At 43.0% G+C, this 21,978-nt stretch overlaps 1 protein-coding gene across 2 annotated transcripts in view; it reads left to right on the top strand.

The window, feature by feature from the left end:
• sesn1 (sestrin 1) overlaps positions 1-20,265 on the top strand; it is a 57,320-nt gene extending 37,055 nt beyond the window's left edge. The window contains exons 1-9 of one of the 2 annotated variants that reach the window (XM_040124906.1): positions 15,624-15,887; positions 16,733-16,798; positions 16,939-17,139; positions 17,251-17,433; positions 17,746-17,982; positions 18,199-18,453; positions 18,536-18,726; positions 18,864-19,008; positions 19,112-20,265. In XM_040124906.1, coding sequence (XP_039980840.1) covers positions 15,786-15,887; positions 16,733-16,798; positions 16,939-17,139; positions 17,251-17,433; positions 17,746-17,982; positions 18,199-18,453; positions 18,536-18,726; positions 18,864-19,008; positions 19,112-19,198 — 1,467 coding nt within the window. In that variant the 5' untranslated portion in view covers positions 15,624-15,785 and the 3' untranslated portion in view covers positions 19,199-20,265. Of the gene's footprint in view, positions 1-15,623; positions 15,888-16,732; positions 16,799-16,938; positions 17,140-17,250; positions 17,434-17,745; positions 17,983-18,198; positions 18,454-18,535; positions 18,727-18,863; positions 19,009-19,111 lie in introns of those variants that run through there. The other variant, XM_040124905.1, reaches the window with a different exon arrangement.
• Positions 20,266-21,978: the final 1,713 nt, after the last annotated feature.

Below are 21,978 nucleotides of genomic sequence, written 5' to 3'. Positions count from 1 at the left end.
TTAGCTATCTACTTGCGTACATACAAATACCGGTCTAGCCCCCGAACTGCTTCTCAGTGAGATGACTAATGCGTCACTCGGGCCTCAAGCGTGCTGTGAGACCCGCTTTGACCACATTCTTCTTAACTGTCCCACCGACAAAGACTACGATCAGGGAGGATTGCTTCAAGACACTGATGAAAGGCACCAGGGAAGTAAATTAACAAAGGGGAGGAAGAACAGGGGAAGGCGGGTGGAAGATGAATAGCGGTGGAGAAAGAGGGGTATTGATTGACAGGAGAGAAGTAAACAGCTCAACTGAATAGACAAAAAACAGTCCAGAGGGTGGGCTTAGACTAGGTGAAATACTGTGTCAGGTGGAAAAAAAAAAGAGGTTGCATGTTGTATCCATGCATGTACAATATTTCCTCAACATCTAATGACCCACTTACTCTACCACTGGTCACCTTTCTCTGCTTCTCTTTCCATCTTCTCCTTGTCCCACTTTCCCTGTTTACTTTGTCACTTTCTTTGACTGTCTCTCCTGCTCTCTCCCTCTTTCTCTCTGACTTTTCCCTCCCTCATACCTCCACTGTGATGTAACTCTCTCAAACAAACATGTTTTTCTTGAAGGAGGCGCACTCTGCTGCGCACACAGAGGCTCCATTCATAGAAAGGTGTTTTCTGTGCTTTACATCTTTTTGCACAAGAGCACAAATAGCTCACATGTCTCTCCTGCATCTGCCAGCCTGCTGCAGCCAATAAGTCCTTTATTTATGTAAGATGACTCTTGTTATGGGTTTAGCCGCCCCAAAACATGCCTCCTGACACGCTACAGAAAACAGAAGTAAGAAAAAATGCAGGGTTGTTTTTTCTCCATTACCATAGGCTGAGATGAGCAAAGAATATAAACAGTTCTTTAAAGGGCGCACACAGTAGGCTAGGAGCTCTTCCTCCTCTCACTCTCTCTATCTCGTGCACATGCACACTTCTGCATAGACACCCACCGATGCAGGCCCTCCAATCAAAACGTTCACGCTGAGAGGCAGCAACTGGTCAACAGGATATGAAACCTTCCTTTCTGCTCTTTTTTTCTTTTCGTCTTCACGTTAGAATTGACCTTTCCCCTACTTTGCCTTTTCGACGTCGAAGCTCACTCACTGCCTCTCGCATGCTCCTTTCTGCCGTGTTTGTGGTTTACCCAACTCTGTTTGGTTTACTTTTTGAGCCTGTGGCATTCATTTCAAACACCACTGAAAGCAATACCCTCCCTTGGGCAGTCTCACTCAACTGTGAGTCTCATTCAGTACATCGGGGTCTAGTAAACTTTCCATTTCTGCGCTGTAACTCCGTGCAGACTTTCAGATAATCAGTGTCCAGCTCATTTGCTTTATGGGTTATGGCTGAGTCATTCCCATGTACTTGGTGAAAGGTGTTCGCTCAGAGGCAGAGGCCACTCTGCTGAGCCTCACCCCTCACCCCTCACCCCCCTCCCTTACCTCCTGACTGGTGTTAGTGGAAGGGAAGATGACCATCTGCTGTCCCAGTTGCCCAGTGACTGGACAACAGCCTTCTCTTATGGCACAGTTCCACTGTCCATTGTCTGCTTGAGGCTCTGTGTGTGTGTGTGTGTGTGTGTGTGTGTGTGTGTGTGTGTGTGTGTGTGTGTGTGTGTGTGTGTGTGTGTGTGTGTGTGTGTGTGTGTGTGTGTGTGTGTGTGTGTGTGTGTGTGTGTGGGCGCGCACAAGCCAGTTCACTGCATTTAACGTGTGAGAGGGATTGTGTGCTCGCCTTTTATGTGTGAGTGTTGAAGTTTTTCTTGATCTGTCCCCGTGTGTGTGTGTGCTTACTTGCCTTTATACAGCTTATGTGTCTTTGTGAGCATGTGTGTGTTTGTCTGCCTCAAGGAGAGCCAAGTATTGTGTGAAGCTTTCCTGTGGGAGTCCCGTAGAGAACGCACCCTCACCCAGCAGAACGGTCCCTGGTGCGGTTTGAGCAGACTCTGCCTTACAGGCGAGCTAGTGGTGGGTCAGAGATTTATAGGCAACAGGCCAAAACTTTGCTCTGGTGCATCAAGAGAATAGATTTCCTCTCCAGACATGTGTGCATGATCACACACACTTAGACACAGACGTCTATGCGCACTATTGTTATGGATCAAACAGGCTCTTCATCAGCCATCATGCACAAGTTGGCAAAACTAGTGTGTGGAAGTGTGGACAGGTCGAGATAGAACTTAAAACGTGTTACAATGGTGTGTCATTTTTATCTGAAGCCATTTAAATTTTCATGTCGTTCATGTGGCCAGTAAAAATTTATATTAATTCATGTAGCTGCTATTCATGTGACATACTGTAGCATGCAAGCGGTTAATAATTCAAGAGCAGAGGGAGTTATATGCCAAGCAAGACAGCCGGAAGAGAAATGAAAGTAAATAAATGCAGATAATTACCAACGCAGACGTCGGGTTTGTATGTTATTGATCTCTTCTGATACATGTATAACTCTTAAGGGTTGAAACCTACTGTTAACCTAAAAAGTAAATCCTTGAGACTGTTAGCTTATCTTAACATAAAGACTACAAGTAGGGGGAAGCAGCTACAGTAGCTTGAGTCTGTCAGAAAGGAGGCATTTTTTACATGTCTGTTTGTATACAGATCAAACAAACAAGATAAAACGTATTAGTGAGAGGTGCTGGTAGGCAGATTTTGATACCTTGGGACAGAGCCAGGCTAACTATTTCCCCCTGTTTCCACTATTCATGCTAAAAATACACTAAAAAAAACAAAATATAATCGCCTCCTTGCTCTGGCAATATATTTGTCTCACAAACATACCAGTGATATCAGTGTTCTCAGCTAACTATTGCCAAGAAATCCAATAAACATTACCCAAATTGTTGAACTATTTCTTTAATTACACCTAATTTAGTTTACCTTAAATTTAGAGTGTTTTGCCACTGCTTAACTCTAAACTAATTAGCTTCTTAATTCTGGACTGGACAAAAGTTTAAAAAAAATTATCATTATTAGTATTATTATAATAATAATTATTATTTAATATAGTTCAGACAAGCTGCTGTTGCTATAAATATAAAGGACTATTTATTTTGGAACATACGCGTGTTCGATTTCTTTCCAACACTTGGATGAAGAGAGCGAAACCACTGCCATGTCTGTATGCTAGATGTGGGGCTACAGACAGGAGATGGTTAACTCAGCTTAGCATAAAAACTCGAAGCAGGGGGTAATAAATAGCCTGCCTCTGTCTAAAGGTAAAAAAAAAAAATACCTTCCAGCAATTCTAAAGATCAGTAATTAACTAATTGTTTGCTTAATCTGTACAAACAAACAATGTAAAGTAATTTAAGCTAACCACCTCCTGGCTGTAGCTTCAAATTTAACAAACAGACATGAACCTACCTTCTCAGCTAACTCTTGTCAAGAAAACCGATAAGTAAGTAATTACCCAAAATGCCAAATTCTTATATTTAAGACACAAGATTTAAGTATTACGTACCACCCCTGCTTGAGAAAAAAACCTCCCATCACTGAGTCATAAAATCTTTTTGGCTACGGTAACAGTGATACAAGCTGTAGCCTGTGACTGGTAGCAGCGAAAACGGACGTTTATTTACAGGATTATTGATGATTAATTATGTAATTAATCACTGATTGTTTTTCACAATGGGCTGAATTAATTAGAGAATGTCAAAAGGCAGAAAAGTCTTCCTTCATTCAAAGTATATACATCTCTAAATAGTAGTCAGTGGCTGTTTGGTCACAATCTTTACCCACAAGCCCATCTTGGCTGTACTATTAGAACACAGCATTTGGAGTCTCAGCAGGACATGAGCAGACAGACAGACGGCGCCCCAGGTGAGAGCACACTGCGAAGACGAGAGGAGGTTGTCATGTTAACTGTTCATATTTCGATATAACCATCCAAAAAGCCAATACTGAAAGTTCTGCTATGGGAAACCACACAGTTTGTTCTAAACAAGAGAAATGTACAGTACTGTATGAATGTGATAATGAAACTGGTCTGTGTAGAAAAAAAAATACACCCACTCAGCAGATGCATCTTTATCCCCGTCATCTCAGGAAGTTAACACACTTATTTTTTTTTTTTTTTTCTGAGCAAGAGTCAGTCTTTAACTTTCATGTTCATACATTTCTCTCAGGCTGTTTATAGTTTGTGTGATTTGAAACAGCATTAGTGTTGTTTGATATTTTTCTCACCCACTGTTTCCATTTCTATCTTGTCTCTCATTCCCTCCCCTTTGTGTCGCACACTGTCTCTCGCTCTCTCGCACACAAAAAGGTGATGGGGGATTTCACTGAGCTCGGTTACTCATTATCCCTCATCCAGTCCTGTCGGTTAGCTGCCTGCTCTTCCATTGCTTGCCTTGGCAGGGGAACAGCAGCAATCTGAGAGCTATGCTCATGACGCTGAACTTTTCATCCCAGACATTTAGAGAGAAAAACAAGCAGGGAGCGATGCATTTTCTTTTTCTTTTTTTTTGTCCTGCTTAGCTGATAAAGTCTTGTGAGCACATCCAGCTTCAGTTTTGTTAATGGTGCTTAAAGCGCAGACCACATACCAGACACTCGTTTATGGGTGACAAAATTTACGAGGATGTAATGTTGTTAGGCTCCACTTATTAATTTTTATGACCCTTTAATCACGAACTCAGCCATTATTGCATAATAATTAACTGTAGACTGAGCCAAAAACAGGCAGAGGGAACAGAAGTTTTCAAATGCTCCCTGAGGAAAGCAGGGGGATCTGGGAGATTTGTGGATTGAGTCTGAGCCATGCTGCTCTGGGTTTTTAGGTGTGTGTATGTTTGTGTGGGAAACCTGATGGAAATCTGATTTGGCAGAGCCATTATCCCCTTTAGACTTCAACAGTAGGCCTACACCGTGCTGTGGCTGCCACTAATCCCATAATGGGCTGACTCTGCACTGAAGCCACACAAATACTGTTCCCCTTGGTGAGAACTGCGACAGTGGGTTTGTTTCTGTTAATGCTCCCCGTGTATTTGCTCTGCATTACAGTGTGTGCATTAGTTGTGTGCAGTGTGTGTGCCGCTTCAGGTGAGTGGGCACGGATAGGTAATCTAGTGTACAGAGTCATCGATTTTTCCCGCTGCACAGGAAGTGGCTGGTTATTGATTCTCTGGGACAGTGATGTCACTCCAGACGGTGTGGGGTGTTTACTTATCCATGATAAGGTACGAGGTGCTTTCTCTTTGCACACTGGTCAAATAATCCTCTCCCTCTGTCCTCTTACCTTTTATCACTCTTCTCTCATCACTTTTTCCACCCCCATCTTTTCATTCATTGTTAATGCCCTCTTTAACCCCAACATCCATTATGTGTGACATAATCACCGATGAGGGATGTCACGTCATATATTTGGCTACAGTGGTAGTCTATAAGAGTTTAGCTAGTAAGTATAAATGTGTGACTTTTAAGTTAGACAACCTGCCCTTTCTTTAATACATTTGCACATTTATTTAGTCCACAAGTATGAAATTAGGCATCTTTTATTACAAACCTATTGTTTGGTTAGATCGCTTTATTTCTCTTCAGACTTTGATGCATCCTTTTTCTTACTCAGTTCAAAGTGTGGAAAGTCATCATTTCCAACACTACTGACTCAGTCAAGCCACAGTTCCAATTTAGCTCAGTTAACGAAACCACATACTGTCGCTGCTTATGAAATTACTGTCATAGATTCATTCATTGTTATCAAGCATGACACCAGTAGGAACACTGCCAGACCTCCCGACAATGATAATACAATGGTGTCTACCTATTTTGGTTAGGCAAGGCCACTTATTGCACATCAGCTCCCAGCATGCAGGAGGTTATCTGCGCACTTGTTTGTAACACTTAAATAAGTTTGGAGAACTAATATAAAAATAATCCTAAAAGTAACAACTTCCTGATTTCAAAAGCAGTCATTTACTTGCTGCGTGAATTGAAAAAGTGACACATTTTTCTCGTCACCACAGTTATATAATCAGTGTATGCTACACTGGACAGACGCCATCTTATCTCTTAATTATATCTGACACTTGAAACTTAGTGAGACTGGAGTCCACAAGGAGAATGATATGAAAGATTTTCAGATGTTGGTTTGTTCTTTTCTTGGTCCCACAGGCTTGTAACTTATTAACCACAGAGCAAATATGTTTAACACTACCTGTGGGATGAAACAGAGGACCCCACACACACACACACACACACACACACACACACACACACACACACAAAAAAATGCTGGCACACTTCTGTTAGGGTTACGAGGTCCATGGAGAGTTTATAAAAGTCAAGAACCCGCATGCAAACCCTACACATTAACCCAGGGCATTTTTAAATGGGGGTTAAAAAAAAGTCTAAGATCCTTTAATTATTCAAATAAATAATATCTTATGAGAATATGTGTCTTTGCTTTGGATAACATTTTTATTAGAAATAAGTTTCTTTCTCACACTGCAGCTTTTGTTTACACCACATATAAGCATGAAAGATGCAAACTTGTACAGTATTTCTAAATGTTTTTATTCAGGTATTTTTTCCCCAAAATGTCTATTTAGCAGCTGATAGTTTGCAAAAACTGCTATTCTCAGCTATGGTTATCATAGTTATTATAATTTCAAGTGACTTTAATATACTGTGATACTCAAGAATGACCCTGCATGTGGTGTTTGCATAACTGGTAGGATGTGTGGAAATATTTTAGCACCAGAAGATAATGTGCCTAGGTAAGCATTTTCTGCATTTTTTCCACTGTTGTTTTGGACAATACAAACTCATGATCTCATGTCACGTGCTAGTGTGTTCATATTTGAGGAACTCACTGGGTATAGTCTCAAGAGGACAACATGCATGTACATGTACTATGAGTTTGTGTATGTTGGTACTTGTCCCTCTCGTGTTTGTTCACATTGAGTTTGCTGGCCTCGCTGTGTAGATTTTCCTTACTTCATCTTGGACCACTGATTGAAGCTGAACTTGTGGTGCAAGAAAAACTGTCATCACAATGGATGAAGGGAGAAGATTTATGTAATTGACAATTTGTTGAACCCCTTACCTGAACAATGTTAGCAGCTGTGTCCTGCTCTTCATTGAATTTGGGGAACTTTATGCTCCAACAATCCCAGCCAAAATTACCAAGATAGTGTTAACACTTTGCCAAACACATTGGTTAGTCATTTTCCTAAAAGCATTTTCTCCTTTAACATTAAAAGAGAAAACTGTTAAAAAAAAAAAAAAAAAAAAAATTCAAATTTTTTGCTTGAAAAATGCAACTTTAGCCCCATATAATGTATGTAGCTATCAAGTGTATATTTAAGACCCATTTACAGGATACTTGTTTTACAATGACTCAGCTTTAAAAACACAGCCAGAGACTGTTTTCAACCAACTCTGAGAGCTAACATTAGCTTAATTAGCTAGCTAGCTACAGCTGATCAAATCTGCCACCAGCAGTTGTTGATTCCTTTGGAAAATCAACAGTCGCTGGCTATACAAATGGGAAGTCTGCTTTTATCTATCCCTGTCTGAAATCGAGGACCCTTTGCTGCAAAAAATACTAAGATGTTCGAGTCTTATATGTGGCAATCTCACTGTGAATTGCATATGTGCTGTGCGAGAATGGAAAGCCTAATAGGTAATAGGTGCAGCAACACTAACTAAGGGGGTCAGGGCTTAGCAAATGGTCGATTATAACTTCATGTACAAAACCACATTTACACTGTTACTTAGAAAATGGACTCAATCCCTTTATTTTAAACTTAATTTTTTGGGGAGATTGAATTCACTATGGAGAAATACAAGAACTTCAGCATTGGCTTCAAGTGCCAATTTTAATAATTTACAAAGGCAATGAATACTTAAATTTAATACCATTTATACCACCTTCACTATTTCTTCACTATTTCTTCCGTCTCCGCTTATTTCAATGTCATACAAAGCGTCAGCTGCTTAAAGCAATCTCTAATACTGCTCTAAATTTTGAGTCAGTGACAATGGGCGAAGAGGACCGAGACCAAGGGGGTTCGACTTTATTCCTAATCAAACACACATTTCATAAACAATTAAACATTAATGGAGCAGTTGCCATGACGTTGCTCTCAAATGAGGTTCCACCAGCCATTTTGTTCTGTCATTCAGTACCAGGACTCATTGACTATTAATGAGGTAATAGGACACAGCCAAAACGGTTCTGAGGGCAGCAATTAGGCCGTATCACTTCCTCCCACCTTAAAGTACAGCGGTATCACATCCCCTCTTAAACTTTGCGATCAAAATACGTCCTGGTGAAGGCTACAGACTGATAGAGTAGATAGTGGAAGCGGAGAAGGGCAGAAGTGAAACCGGCATCAGGAAAAGGCAGAAGTAAAGATTAATGCAGAGTGCAATAGTTTCTAATCTTTGCTGTAGCCTCTGTGATGTATTACATCAGATCAGTGTCTGTTTTTGTTTGCTGTCTAAGCTGGTATACCTCACACTGGATCATCACTCTCAGGACTGTCAACCCTTCTTGTTCGGTTATGTAAAAAGAGGTCATTGACCCTCTTGTTTTCTGTGCTCCATGGAAATGATAAAACTGTTTGTTAGGCTCAACGGTTAATTACGTTTTTACTGCCTTTGATTTAGTGGCGCACATTTGATTACTACTTGGAGCGACGTCTTCTGTAAGCTGCCGTAATGAACTTGTTGTTTCTTGGTATTGTTGGAAGTGAATCATCGCTTGTCTGTATCCTCACAGAAACAGGTGAAGGGTTGGCTCCTTTGTGCAGGGTTTACAATACCCATTAAGAATTATAGGGTGATGAACAAAAACCTTTTGGCCAGGTTCCCAGTGAGATGAGACATTTTTTTGCTCAGTCAGCAGAGCCAAGGTCTCGTCAGAGAGAGAGAGAGAGAGTGAGAGAAACAGCTGTGCATGCCAGGAGGCACACAGCAGCGTCAGACCAGAGGAGCTGTTTTCTTTGGGGCTGTTAGCGTCTCACTGCTGATATAGGGTCAGCTTTGTTAGTCCCGTGTTTTAGGATAACATGAGTAGTGGAGATAAGCTTGCCCATGTCTTCAGTACCTGAAACACACGCTGATACACTTCCGACACTCTGAGTTTTGTCATTTGAACTTCTGGCAGCACCTCTGGACTCGCCCCTCAGCGCTATCTCCTGAGTTTCCCATCGGTAAACTTTGTGATGAAGGGAAAGTCTAAGCACACCTGAGGTTGTTACTATAGAAACAGAGAGACTACAGAGAAGGAAAGAGGACAGGCGAAGCAAATTGGAGAGTTTTTCATTGATTTGCGGTGGCTGTGTCATATCAGGCTAAAGATAGCAAGGGAGGGTTTGGTATTTTCTGTTTTTTCTATGGGTCTTTTCTCTTGGAGCCTGTTGTATTGTGACAGCTGCCCTCTCCCTGTTAGAATAACATCCCCGGGAACTCACTCTTCCTCACATGCTCACAGGGGTTGCAGGCCAACGCCTTTCCCCCTGGATTGTCGTTCACATAAAGATTATTTAGGGAGTTGTCTATACGCATGTTTACGCCTTGCAGTATAAAGTCATAAAAGAGAGGTTTTCTTTTGTCCCCGATAGCTTTTTTCCCCCCAGATCTTTAATTTTTCAATTTTTTTCTCTCTCTCTTCCGTGTGCTCCCTGAGGTCTGCACAGTTCCTCTGCGTTTCATGGAATCCAGGGAACGCTGCTTCCTCCCAGTGTTGGTGTGCGCTGGTCCAGGACTCGATGGTCTTGGGGGGGGGGCACGTCTCTCCTCTCAGGAAAGCCGGCGCTTGGCGAGACCACTCCACTCTGATAGCTTGCCAGAATACACACAGATCAGAGAAGAGGCGACTGGGAAAAAAGGGGGAAAAGAAAGGGGCCAAAAGTCGCTCAAAGAGGGCCAGAAGGCAACACCCCTCCAGTTAATTCCCACACTGATCCAACTTTAGCTCATAAGTCTTTACATCAAATGAAAGTCATGGCTAAAATTACACTACATCGAGGCTCATGTTCGACTCTGACGCACCAGTTTTAAAGGCTGGTGAGTCCTCTGTAAGATGAGAGAAGAGTCTGCAGGTTGTGGCCTGCTGGACAGGTAAGGGTTAACCCTCCAGTCTACTCAGTGAAATGCTCAGTGATAGATGAACAGGCTCGAACCTGGAGCTGTGCTAAAAGAGTCGGGCGGGGGATACCCTCTGAGTCTGCAGTTTTCACTCTCTGGCTGTGTGCAAGATGAAAACTAAACTCATATCTGTAAACCTGTAGTATTTAAATGACTTGATTTAGCTATTTACTGTTAAAAACTGTTACTGCAGCTTTAAAAGTAATCTGTTTACATGGAAAAAGTTCTCTAGTTGTTGTTCAGAGATGAGAGTCGCTGTTGTGAGCCTCTGGGCTAAGTTGAACCATGTGGTTTTATGTTTGCTGTAAAGTTAGGAGACATTTGTTTTCATGCTTGATTTTTCTCTGACGCTTTCTCGTCAGAGAAAATGAAACAGACAAAACTTACAACTGGGCAAATACATCGGTAAACTGAATTACTTTCTATGAAACAGACCGGACTAGGTTGTTCAGTGAACCTCTGAATACTTCAGAAGAACTTTTTTTTCTTGTTTTCCTTTTCTTTTTTCAGAGAAAGAAGAGAGGCAGAGAGAGAGAGAGAGAGAGAGAGCAGAGAAGATTGGTTCCTGTAACTGTTGTTCTGCCCTGTGATTGGTGGAAGCCTGTTGCTAGGCTTATGTCAGTGTTCGCGAGTTTTCTGCTTCCTCTCCTCTGTGCACTGATAGGTCAGGTTTTAACTGGTCTGGTGGACTTCTGCCACTTGTTGAACATCCCCACGGTTTCTGCGGTTCCCTTGTGTCTTACTGCTTGAAAAAACACAGCACCCGCAGCGCTGAGACACATATGTGCAGAGTTTACGCCTGCCCTGGCTTCCTCTCTATTTTTTTAATCTTATTAACTTAAATCATCCTCTTTATTGGTTTAAGGCTGTTGTTAAATTTGCCCCACACTCATAAAGGAAAAACAGCTGCTTTTGTGAGCACTTGAGAAAGTAGCTGCCATACTTGTTGACTTATAAAAACTTTAGTGAACTTATTTTTGACAGTAGACAGATCTTAATGAAACACCTACCTTGTTTTAAAACTACTAGTTGTTTGTTGTTTGGTTTTTTCCCCCTTTGTACCTCATTCTACAGTGATATAATTTCTCTCCCTTATAAGTCTGTTGTAAAAATGTTACATCAACATGCCAACTGTTGCACTTACAGTTTCTGTTTACTAGTGTACATTACAAGTCCCCGGTGGCAAAGGGAACTTGCTACACATGTTTTTGTTTTTTGTTTTTTCCTGTAGCAGGTTTCATGCTTTATTAAAAAGGGATTCTATCTTTTGAAACACTCACACTCTGTAGGCCTCTGTAGGAGCACAGAGGCGGTGATTAAAGGTGATTTAAAGTGGACACAGTGGATTCCAATAATGACAAAGTAATCAAAGTTTTAGGTGATTTAAAAAGTCTCAAAACGCGCGTACAAACCTGTCAAACCATTCTTGCAGCATTATCGACTTTTCTGCCATCTATCTTTATGTTTTCACCAACATATGTCCAAATACACTACTTCTACACTGTTATCCCCTGCTTCCTCCTCTGTGTAACGTGTATATGCTGATGCTCACACATGCAAAGTACACATTAAGTTTCTTTGGCCACTGATTCGTGCATTAATATGAGCCTACGTAACATCTTCTGAGCAACAGCCTGTATGAGCAGAAGAAACAGTTTGGGATAGTGGTAAATGTTATAATGTAGTGTAAGAGAGAGGACTCATAAAGTCCGGAAACTTAAAAGTTAGCCATCATAAGCGACTGGTCATACCAGACCATGTAAAGCTGCAGTGCCAAAACCTGTTATTGTACTGAATTAGGCAAGAGTGGGTTTTATTTCTAATGACTTAAACTTTTAATTTGTAAAAGGTACATTGTATATATTCATTTGTTTTTGTTTTATTGACATAAAAAATAATTTCAAAAAATCTCACTGTCTCACTACTGTTCCTACTATCTAATTTTTTGAAAGATTCCCTGTTTTAGGTGAGTATGTTTGGTTTGATTTAGCTGCATTGTAAATATAGGAAGTTTGTTTCTGCTCTTAAAAATGCACCTGTCTGGCATATTAATGTTTCAAAACATATTATTATTAGCTTCAGTTGGGTGGAAACTGTTTAAGTAGCCATGTATGAGCAGAAAACTGCTCCTTACAATGGCCATGAAAGAGTACATGTAAAACATTTTCAATCCGAACAATTTTCCTGGCAATTTCTTTTAATGGGAAAATGTTTATTATCATTAGTGTCATACTAGAGGAAATGTGTCCATTGTTCAGACCTTTCCTCCACCAGATCACTATCTGATGACATATACACTGTTAAAACAAATCTGAGATGATTCCTGTTGTTTCCAGGAGCCTTCCCCTTTATCGTAACTAATCTTCCCAGTGTTGTCCTAACCTCTGTACTCCAAACGCCCGTCACACACACACACACACACACACACACATATACACTCACACAGTCGCATCTCCAGGGTTGCATGGGGGCTTAGTGGCCATCCCATAACTAAAACGTTCACTGTTTTAGCCCCTTCAACAGCTGGGAGTTAAGCCATTTAAGAATAATGCCATTATAACTCAAACTGTAGGTGACATCAAATAAGTTAGTCGCTGAGAGACGTAGGTCTTCAGACTCCCCTGAGACACCTGCAGTGTGGTTTTTTTTGTCACGTCGTGTTCTGAACAAGCTTCAGAAGAAACCATAGAACAGCGGTTTCCAACCTGGGGCTCAGGACTCCCATAAGGGGTTGCAAGATACAGCTGAGGCGTCGCGAGAAGATTATCAGGACAAGCACCATTTTTCGTTTTTTTTGTTTTTTGTTTTTTGTTTTACCTCGTCGTGCCTCTAAACTGAAATGAAGAAAAAAAAAATCACTCTTTGGTTGAAATGGTAACAACTAGTAGACATATGCAAGCGGTAACAATGGGCCAGAAGTATACATTGCTTTGTTTTAAGAGGTCACAAGCAAAAAAGTTTGGGAACAACTGCCTTAGAACAGGCAACGTCCTACAGGTCGTAATATAGGTCAGGCACAACATACAAAAGTCTGGAGTCAAATATTTCGTCATGTTTTCTAACAATGGAGTCATAAAAATTAAGTCCAAGTGTATAGACAAGTTCAAACACACTTGAAGATGCAGAGATTAGAACTGGATGTGTGGGGAGATTAAAAACACGTTAACTCAAGATGCACTTACTAGCTTTTCCTGGAGCTTTCAGAATCTTACCAGAGTATATGTCATATCGTTTGGATGTAGTGTTTTTGATGACAAATCTCTCCGATACGCAAGACTTAAGTATTGTGACTTGTTCATAAGTATTGTGAATAAATCAGCAGTGGGGAACCAGCTACAACAGTTAACACTTGTTAACAATTAATTGCACCAAAGAAAATGAACTGAAGGTGTAATCGCACCCTCAGTGGATCTGTGAAGAAGCATATGCCTTAATCCCAGAAACACACACACACACACACTCACACACACAAACACCCACACACAAACAAACACAAACACACACACACACACAGACACCCCTGATGTGAGTACAGTAAAGCCCCACAGAGTAGTCAGTGCGTGCACTCTGACAATGGTGTTTGGCACTGTCCGCTCGGCCGGACCCCCGAGCCTAAGCGCTTTTTATGTGAAAAGGTTTGGTGTGTCGTAAACCCTAACGCTGACCAGCCTCTTCTGCAGCTTTGCTGAGCCATGGGGCTCCCGGCAGCCCTGGGAGTGCTGACTCCAGCCCTGGGAACATGTTTACCGCTGCTCCGCACCCCACCCTGCAGCATCAGGAGAGGGTCTGGTGTAGGGGCGGGGGGGAACGTGGACCGGGAGGATGTGTGTGGATGGCATGTGTGTGTGTGTGTGTGTGTGTGTGTGTGGGGTGGGGGGGATCCACACAATGAACCTGCTGAATACTGTGCTATCTAGCTATCGGTGCTGAGGACCAGCAGTCGGTTGCCAAACTGGCTGGGTAGGCTCTTGATCATAGTGCACAGGGGCTTGCCTTTTCTTGGCTTCCTCTCCAACTCATCATTACCAAATATAGGTTGTTCGTCTGGTTTTTTATTGGGCATCCTTCACAGTTCACCCATACATTTATGTAATCAGACCTGTTGCAGTTAGGATGAACTGAAACAAAGATAGTTTCTTACAAACAGTCGAAACTGTTGTATAGTTTTCTCCCCCTAAAATTAGTCTTTGTGGAACCTTTGCTCGGGAAACATGTTATTGTGAAATCTCACACAGAAACATGATGCACCGATGTGCATTTGTGGGTCTGTGCACACACTGGCCAGTATGTGGAGGCTTTTGTAATGTGGTATCTGGCAATCCACAGAAGAAACAACACTTACATGACTCACATGTGCTTTTACATGAAAATTCAACTTACTTATCTGTTGTTTACCAGGAGACAAGCGTACCATTTCTGGTAAAAAAAAAACAAACAAAAAAACAAAACCAACAAAAAAAAAACTTTCCAACCATTTGCTGGAATGAAAGGAGGCGGATACTATACTGTAATATAAAATTTGCTGAACATAGTGCTGTTTTCAGTAAATCTAATCTGATATCATTCTGAGTAATTATTGACTTTCTAACCACAGTGGTGTGATAAACCAGTTACTGTTCCAGTGAACGTGTTATTGTCAAGCAGGGATAAACAAAGCCATAAGAGCTGCCTTCCTTATCTCTGCTTCCTCTTGGCTTTTAAAGGACTCCTTCAGCCCGGGCTGATTGGTGGAGGAATGGCATTATCTTTGGTCTGATAGGCTGCGGCGCAAAACCACAAACTGAAGGGGCCGTTGTTGTTGCAGCAGATCCTGCAGCTATCCATCTCGCTGCGTGGTGATGGTGATCTTCTGCACAGCAGACCTTGACCGTCTTGTGCTGCCCGCACAGTTTAGGGGGACTTGCGGCTGAACGCTAGAGCTGACTTTGGGTTGTTGTTGTTGTTGTTGTTGTTGTTGTTGTATTCACCAATGGACAAACAGATTGCAACAACAACAAAAAACGCCAGCTTTTTCCAGCTACGTTTGGCAGCGTCACAGAAAACTATTTCTAGTATCCCCCTGCATGGTGGTTTCTCCATATCAGGATAACTGATGTCATTATTGATAGGCGTGATTGGATGGCTAAATCATGCAGCAGTCGCCCTGATTTGAATGGCTGCCGTTATTTAACATACAGAGTGCGATGCACAACAGTAAACTCAGTCGTGATCAATGGCAGCAGGGAACAAAAGAAGGAGAGAGAAGTGATGATGTTTTCTTAGAGGGGGGGGTGTTCTCTCTGCTCACGTTTAGGACCCCCCTCCTTTTTTTTTTTCTCTCTCTCTCTCTCTCTCCTCCTCCTCGCCCTTAGCCCCGCCCCCGTGTGCTTCCCCCCCGGCGCCGCCATTGGCTGCCGGGAGGCTGTTTTCGCCACCCGATTGGCCGCCCGAGCGCGTCAATCGCACGAGCCCCGACTTATTTACCGAATGTATGAGCGAGGCAGGACGGTATTCTGCTGTAGGTCTGCAACAGCTGACTGCCGAGCACTTTAGCCAGTGCCTCAAGGAACAAAGAGCGGAGGAAACAGCCCATCCAGGAGACGTTGCTTTTTTTTTTTTTTTTTTTTTTTTTTCTCTAAAACGACATTATATCCCTAAAAGCGAGGGCACGAGATGAGGCACGCGGTGGGACCGTCGGAAAACGTGGAAAATAATTCTTTCGCGGTGACAGGCTTGTTAAAGATATGCACCCATTGTGAACGGCTCAGCAAAAAGGTAAGAGACAGAACGGGCTTCGGAGACAAATGACATTCGTCCAAAAAAAAAAAAAAAAAAAATGCACCGTTTTAAGGCTTCAGCCTGCTGTTGGGACCTGGGAAGCCGTGGGACATCATTGTCGTTTTCAAAAAAATATGTATTTTATTATGGTTTTCTGTCTTTGAACAGACAAGCCGCAGAGCAGTCTTTTGTCCAGGCTTGTTTACGAGTGAGGACGAGTTTGTGGTCATCGGGCAACACAAATCGTTTCTGGGTCCTCGTTTATTTCACGGTTTCGGTGCAATCGAAGTAGACGCGTAGAGGGATGTCGTCGCCCCCCCCCCCAAGTGTCATCTCTGAATAATACACATTTCGTGGTCATTCATTCATCCGGCTAATCTGCTTCATTGCGCGCTGCGGGACGGCGTCCGCGAGAAGACATGTCTCGACAAGCAGCGGAAAGTTACAGGACAGAGAGTAAAGGCAATGCTAAAGGTGTCTGCTGCGCTTTAATGTCCTACGAGGGCGAGCTGTCACTGTTGACATGTCACGATTATTGAGATATCCATTAACTCTGCTTTCATATATCATTTTATTGCGACGCCGCGTAGACTTGCGTGTTGCTCCTGCAGTGGACGAAAACCTTGAACCCCCCCTTTTTTTTTTTATATAACAGTTTTTCCTCTGTCAACCCATGTAAATTCGCCGGGTTGACCGGTGTCCGATGAACAAAGCGACTCTGATTTCTCAGTCCGGGCAGTAAAGTGACAGTAGCGGGACCAAGTGATGGCCGCAGTTAAAGGGAGCTGGAAGCTTCTGCTTCTGCATGTTTTTCTTCATTGTTTTTTTTTTTTGTCTTGCAGGACTTGGGGGTAAGAATCCCAAGACCCTTGGGTAACGGACCTAGCAGATTTATCCCTGAAAAAGAGGTATGGAGCCTGTTATTCTTCATAGAAATTTAAAACCATAAGCCTTGTTACAAATAGCAGGTGTTGTTTTTTGTTTGTTTGTTTTTTGTATTTTTAAATATGTTGATTTTTTTTTTTTTTTTTTTTTTTTTTTTTCCCAGATTCTTCAAGTCAGTAAAGTGGACGCCAGAACACAGTCGATATTTGAGGATGCATTTGCAGCCCTCGGTCGCCTCGACAACATTTCTCTGGTGATGGGCTTCCACCCGCAGTACCTGGAGAGTTTTCTCCGTACACAGCACTATCTGCTGCAGATGGATGGACCCCTGTCTTTGCACTACCGACACTACATCGGCATCATGGTACGGCCGCATCCATCCCCCGTGACTTCTCGAATGAGCCGTGAGTCCATTTTTTACGCGAAGTAGTTAAATGCCTAGTGGTTCACGCTCTCTTTTCCTCTGCCCCTGCAGGCGGCAGCTAGACACCAGTGTTCCTACTTGGTCAACTTGCATGTGAACGACTTCCTCCAGGTCGGGGGCGATCTGAAGTGGCTGAACGGTCTGGATGAAGCCCCACAGAAGCTGCAGCAGCTCGGGGAGCTCAACAAAATCCTGGCTCACCGACCTTGGCTTCTCACTAAGGAACACATCGAGGTGAGAGAACGAGCGCAGTCCCGAGGCTGGATGCCGACGTGAAAAGTCTTATGTAACAGGCTGAGATCATGGTCGGAGATTAGGGTATAGCTGCAGCTGTATAACTTGGACAGATTTAAGAGTTTTTAGCGGGGTAGGGGTAGGGTTGTGGGGTAGAGGACGATAGGGGATCGAGGCAGAAAAACGAAGAGACAGTGAATTGGATTTGATCGGTGAAAACATGTTTTCCCGTTTCCTAAAAGGTTGTTGATATTGTAGTCATTATCTGGCTCCAGCTAGCATCACTCACAAGTTGTCCCTTAATTTTTCCAGCGCCTTCTGAAGGCTGAGGAACACAGCTGGTCCCTTGCAGAGCTGATCCACGCCGTGGTCCTCCTCACACACTACCACTCCCTCGCCTCGTTCACATTCGGCTGCGGCATCACGCCCGAGATTCAGTGCGACGGCGGACACACTTTCAGACCTCCGTCCCTCAGCCAGTACTGCGTGTGTGACATTGCCAACGGCAATGGTCATGCAAATCACCACGACGATCCACTTGGCAATCAGGTAAGTGATAAAGGGACAGTGTGTGCATGTGCGCGCGTGCAGTGAGCTAGAGAGATAAAAGTGAGTGCGTGTGAAATCTAGGCTGCAGGTATAATCCCTGCACTTAACATCCTGTGTGTGTGTGTGTGTGTGTGTGTGTGTGTGTGTGTGTTGAGATGCTAAAAAGATGTCCGACTCTCTGTCCTAACCGCCGGTGTTGATCTTTGCTCCCCTTAGGATGTGTGTGGCGAGGTGGAGGTGCTGATGGAGCGCATGAAGCACCTGCAGGAGTGCCGCGACGACGAGGAGGCCAGCCAGGAGGAGATGGCAACTCGCTTCGAAAGGGAGAAGACGGAGAGCATGCTGGTGGTCACGGCGGAGGAGGAGGAGTGTGTCCCCTCGAGAGACATCTCCCGACACTTTGAGGACCCCAGCTACGGCTACAAGGACTTCTCAAGGAGGGGGGAGCACGTGCCCACCTTCAGAGTGCAGGTATAGATAAAATACGGTCTGAATATAGAGAACTATATGCTGAAAAGACCTGTTATTAACGTGCTAGTTCTCCTCTCGCCAGGATTACAGCTGGGAGGATCACGGCTTCTCCCTGGTCAACCGACTGTATCCTGATGTCGGCCAGATGCTGGACGAGAAGTTCCAGATGGCCTACAACCTGACCTACAACACCATGGCAACACACAAGGATGTGGACACCAGTATGCTGCGTCGGGCCATCTGGAACTACATTCACTGCATGTTTGGCATCAGGTCAGTTGCTGGACACTCAGGAAGCCGAGGCCGTTTTTCTTTTTGGCTCGTTTTTTTTCCCTACTCGTGTGACGCAAGTTTTATTTTGCAATGTGTGAATTTATGCTCAGTCAGCACTGTTGTTACTCTGTCCTCAGGTATGATGACTATGATTATGGAGAAATAAACCAGCTTCTGGACCGAAGCTTTAAAATCTATATCAAGACCATGGTGTGTAGTCCTGAGAAGACCACCAGACGAATGTATGAGAGTTTCTGGAGGCAGTTTCAGCACTCCGAGAAGGTGAGATGAAATCCTGAATCTTCTACCCTGGTCTCTTAGTTGCAGCTGTTTCAAAATGGTTGACCATAGCACAGTGTTTAAAGACTTTTTTTGTCCCCCGCAGGTCCACGTCAATCTGCTTCTTATGGAAGCGCGAATGCAAGCAGAACTGTTATACGCTCTGAGAGCGATCACCCGCTACATGACATGAAGTGCTTTAGGCGTTTTTATCGTTGTCTTTTTACTGTCATTGTTATTGCTCATTATGGGACACTTCAAGAAAAAAAAAAAAGAAAATGGGGGGGGGGGGATTCAACAAAAATACGGAAGAGATGTGTGGAAGAGAGTCCTGGGTTGTGTCGGTGCTTGTTGGATTGACGTTGAGAAGAGGATCAGAACAAATGGAAAGCGAGAGGAAGAAAAAAAAAAAAAAGAGAACTGCTGAAAGAAAAGTCATCTCAAACAAGTGGATACACAAACTCAGTTCGTGTTGCCTGCAGTGCCAAAAGTGACCAAGAGCGGGCAGCCTGGAGCAAACTTCCTGCTTAGCTGGGGGGTTTGGGCCAGGCCAGAGCACTGACACCGGAGGCATCCAGGACAACGTTGGAGCCCAGAATGCAGCGCATCGGTTGCCAATCTCTTCTGTCTCCTGGTAGAGTGAAGACCCATAGAAAATCCCCAGAAAGCTGTGCAGCCACAGAGAGTCTGTACTTTCAATCTGTTGTCACTGTTATCTTTGTTTAGTTTCTTGAATATCTTTTTATTTCATTTTGTATTAAGAGAGGTGGATGTTGTCGATGTGGTTGCTGTTAGTGGAGATGGAAGCATTAACTTTGGGCGGTGTTTTTTTTTTTTTTTATGTGTGCCTGAACTATACAGCACAGTGTGCATACGTGCTGATGCTGCTGCTCCCATGTTGTATTCAGCGGGGTCATATTGATCCCCAAATCACCCCCTCACCCAACCACCAAACCCCATTATATCCCCTAAGCCCCTATCCATTAGAAATCCACCGCATTAACCCCCTCTTTGTCTTGTCCTCTACCCCCCCCAGCCCCCCGTCCCAAATCTCAAATGTCAATGTAAGCTAATCCAAGGAGTGTGAAAACCAGAGAGGTGTGGAAAGAAACTCAAAGAACACTGTCTGAGCCCTTTTTTGAGTTTGACTGTACATGTGTGGATGAGTTCTGTGTTCATGATGACTGAGGTGTGGATGTTTGTGTGTGTTTCACACAAATGACAGAGAAAAAAAAAAGTACGTCTTTGAATTTCATGTGTCCAAAAAAAAAAAAAAAAAAGGATATGCGAGGCACTTTGAAGGAAAGACTTCTTGCTTCTGCTGTAGCTCTGTTATTGTGAGATAACTGTTTATCGTTTGTTGATGATGATGTCTTTATTTTTCTGGTAATGGGAAAAAAAGAAGAAAAAAAAAAGCTAATCAAAAAGAAAGTTAGAAACCAGGTTTTTCAGGAGGGATTTGCTTCCGGTTGCCCTAACCACACCTTATCTGTCTTCCGCTTATCCCAGCTGCCTGGTCACCCTAACACTTTCGAAGCTTTGGATTGTGAATTTTACCAGTAAATGAATACCTCTTCTGTTTTTCTCTATAAAACATATAAGAAGTGCTCTTTGGTGAGCAGAGACTCTTTCTGGGCGAGCCGCGTTCCCATTGCTCGGGGACCCGGCTGGCCCACGCAGGACCCACTGCGGTCGATTATGAATGCAACAGGTTGTAGTTGTGCTTATTTCCCTGCTGGGGAAGTCTAACCAGTGCAAAAGCAGCTTTTTTTTAAAAAAAAATTATTTTGAACGGAGGTGTGAAACCTCTGCCTTTGTTTTTTGTTTACTAAAACTAGTAAAGTACTGCATTCTCCTGAGGTTGGATTGAGAGAATCAGACAGATGAATGAGTGATCTCCAGATGAGGAGGAGGAGGAGGGTGATGATGATAAAGGAATGGTACATTTGGAAGTGGTTTGAGAGGAAGTGGAGGTTTTTTTTTCCAACTTCTGACAGATGTCAGTTACTGACACTTTTTATATGAAATTCTATGAAAAAGATGGAAAAAAAAATAATAAACTATGATATTGAATTGTTGTGTATCATTCGTAGTTTTCTGGCAAACAATTTGATTTCATTGCTTCATCAAAGAGATTGTATTAGATGTGGAGAGGCCTACACAATTCAGGAATCAGACAGTCATAGCACAATCACTGGCACCATCAGCTCACTTCCACAGCTCAGTTGCACAAGTACACGACATAAAATAACCCATGGAAATGAGTAAGCTATTCGAGAGCTATTATGTAAAATATGACTCATGAAAAGACAGAGTGTTGTTCTCAAACCTTTTGTTTCACTTTGATAACAGAGCTGACTTCATTAACAGCAAGCTGAAGTCAGGGGAATAGTCCATCATTGGTGCAGTCCAGGGACTTCCACGTGAATTTCATTTTACTGAATAAGCTTGGGAGGTCAAAGTTTGGTCGTGGCCAAAGTTTCTCTTTGTTCCTGACCAACATTTGGATCAAGATAAGGGAGAAATCCTTGTTGGACACCTAACCTCTCTTTCCTGTTGGCCTCCATGTCACACCTCACTGGGAAAAATGCTCGACTTTTTCTTGTGAGGCTGGCAAATCTTGTCTGAACTTCAGGGTGTTTCCCATCGAGGCCACAGAGGCCTGTCTGTCAAAACACAATCACCAGCAGAAACTCACTGTTATCCCCACTGACCAAACTGCCTTCACATTTTTGGTTGCTTTCCCAGATGACATATGGCATAGGAAGCATTTTTCGAGCAACCTTGATATCAGCCAGACAACTGTCTTTCATATCAACCTGAGAAATTCTGTGTAGAGAACAATGTTTGTGGTTAGCTCTGGCTAATGAGTTGTTTAGAGGTTTTTTGAAAAATCGGCTTGTCTTGTGGTTTTTTTTTTTTTTTAAGGTCACTGTTGTGTGAGATCTGGGGGAACTGACACCGGGGGTTTTT

The sequence above is a fragment of the Xiphias gladius genome, chromosome 4 (genome assembly GCF_016859285.1).
Source record: "Xiphias gladius isolate SHS-SW01 ecotype Sanya breed wild chromosome 4, ASM1685928v1, whole genome shotgun sequence".
Classification (NCBI taxonomy): Eukaryota; Metazoa; Chordata; class Actinopteri; order Istiophoriformes; family Xiphiidae; genus Xiphias; species Xiphias gladius.
The sequence above is the reverse complement of the archived record's forward strand: the minus strand, read 5'-3'. Positions and strand labels throughout refer to the sequence as shown.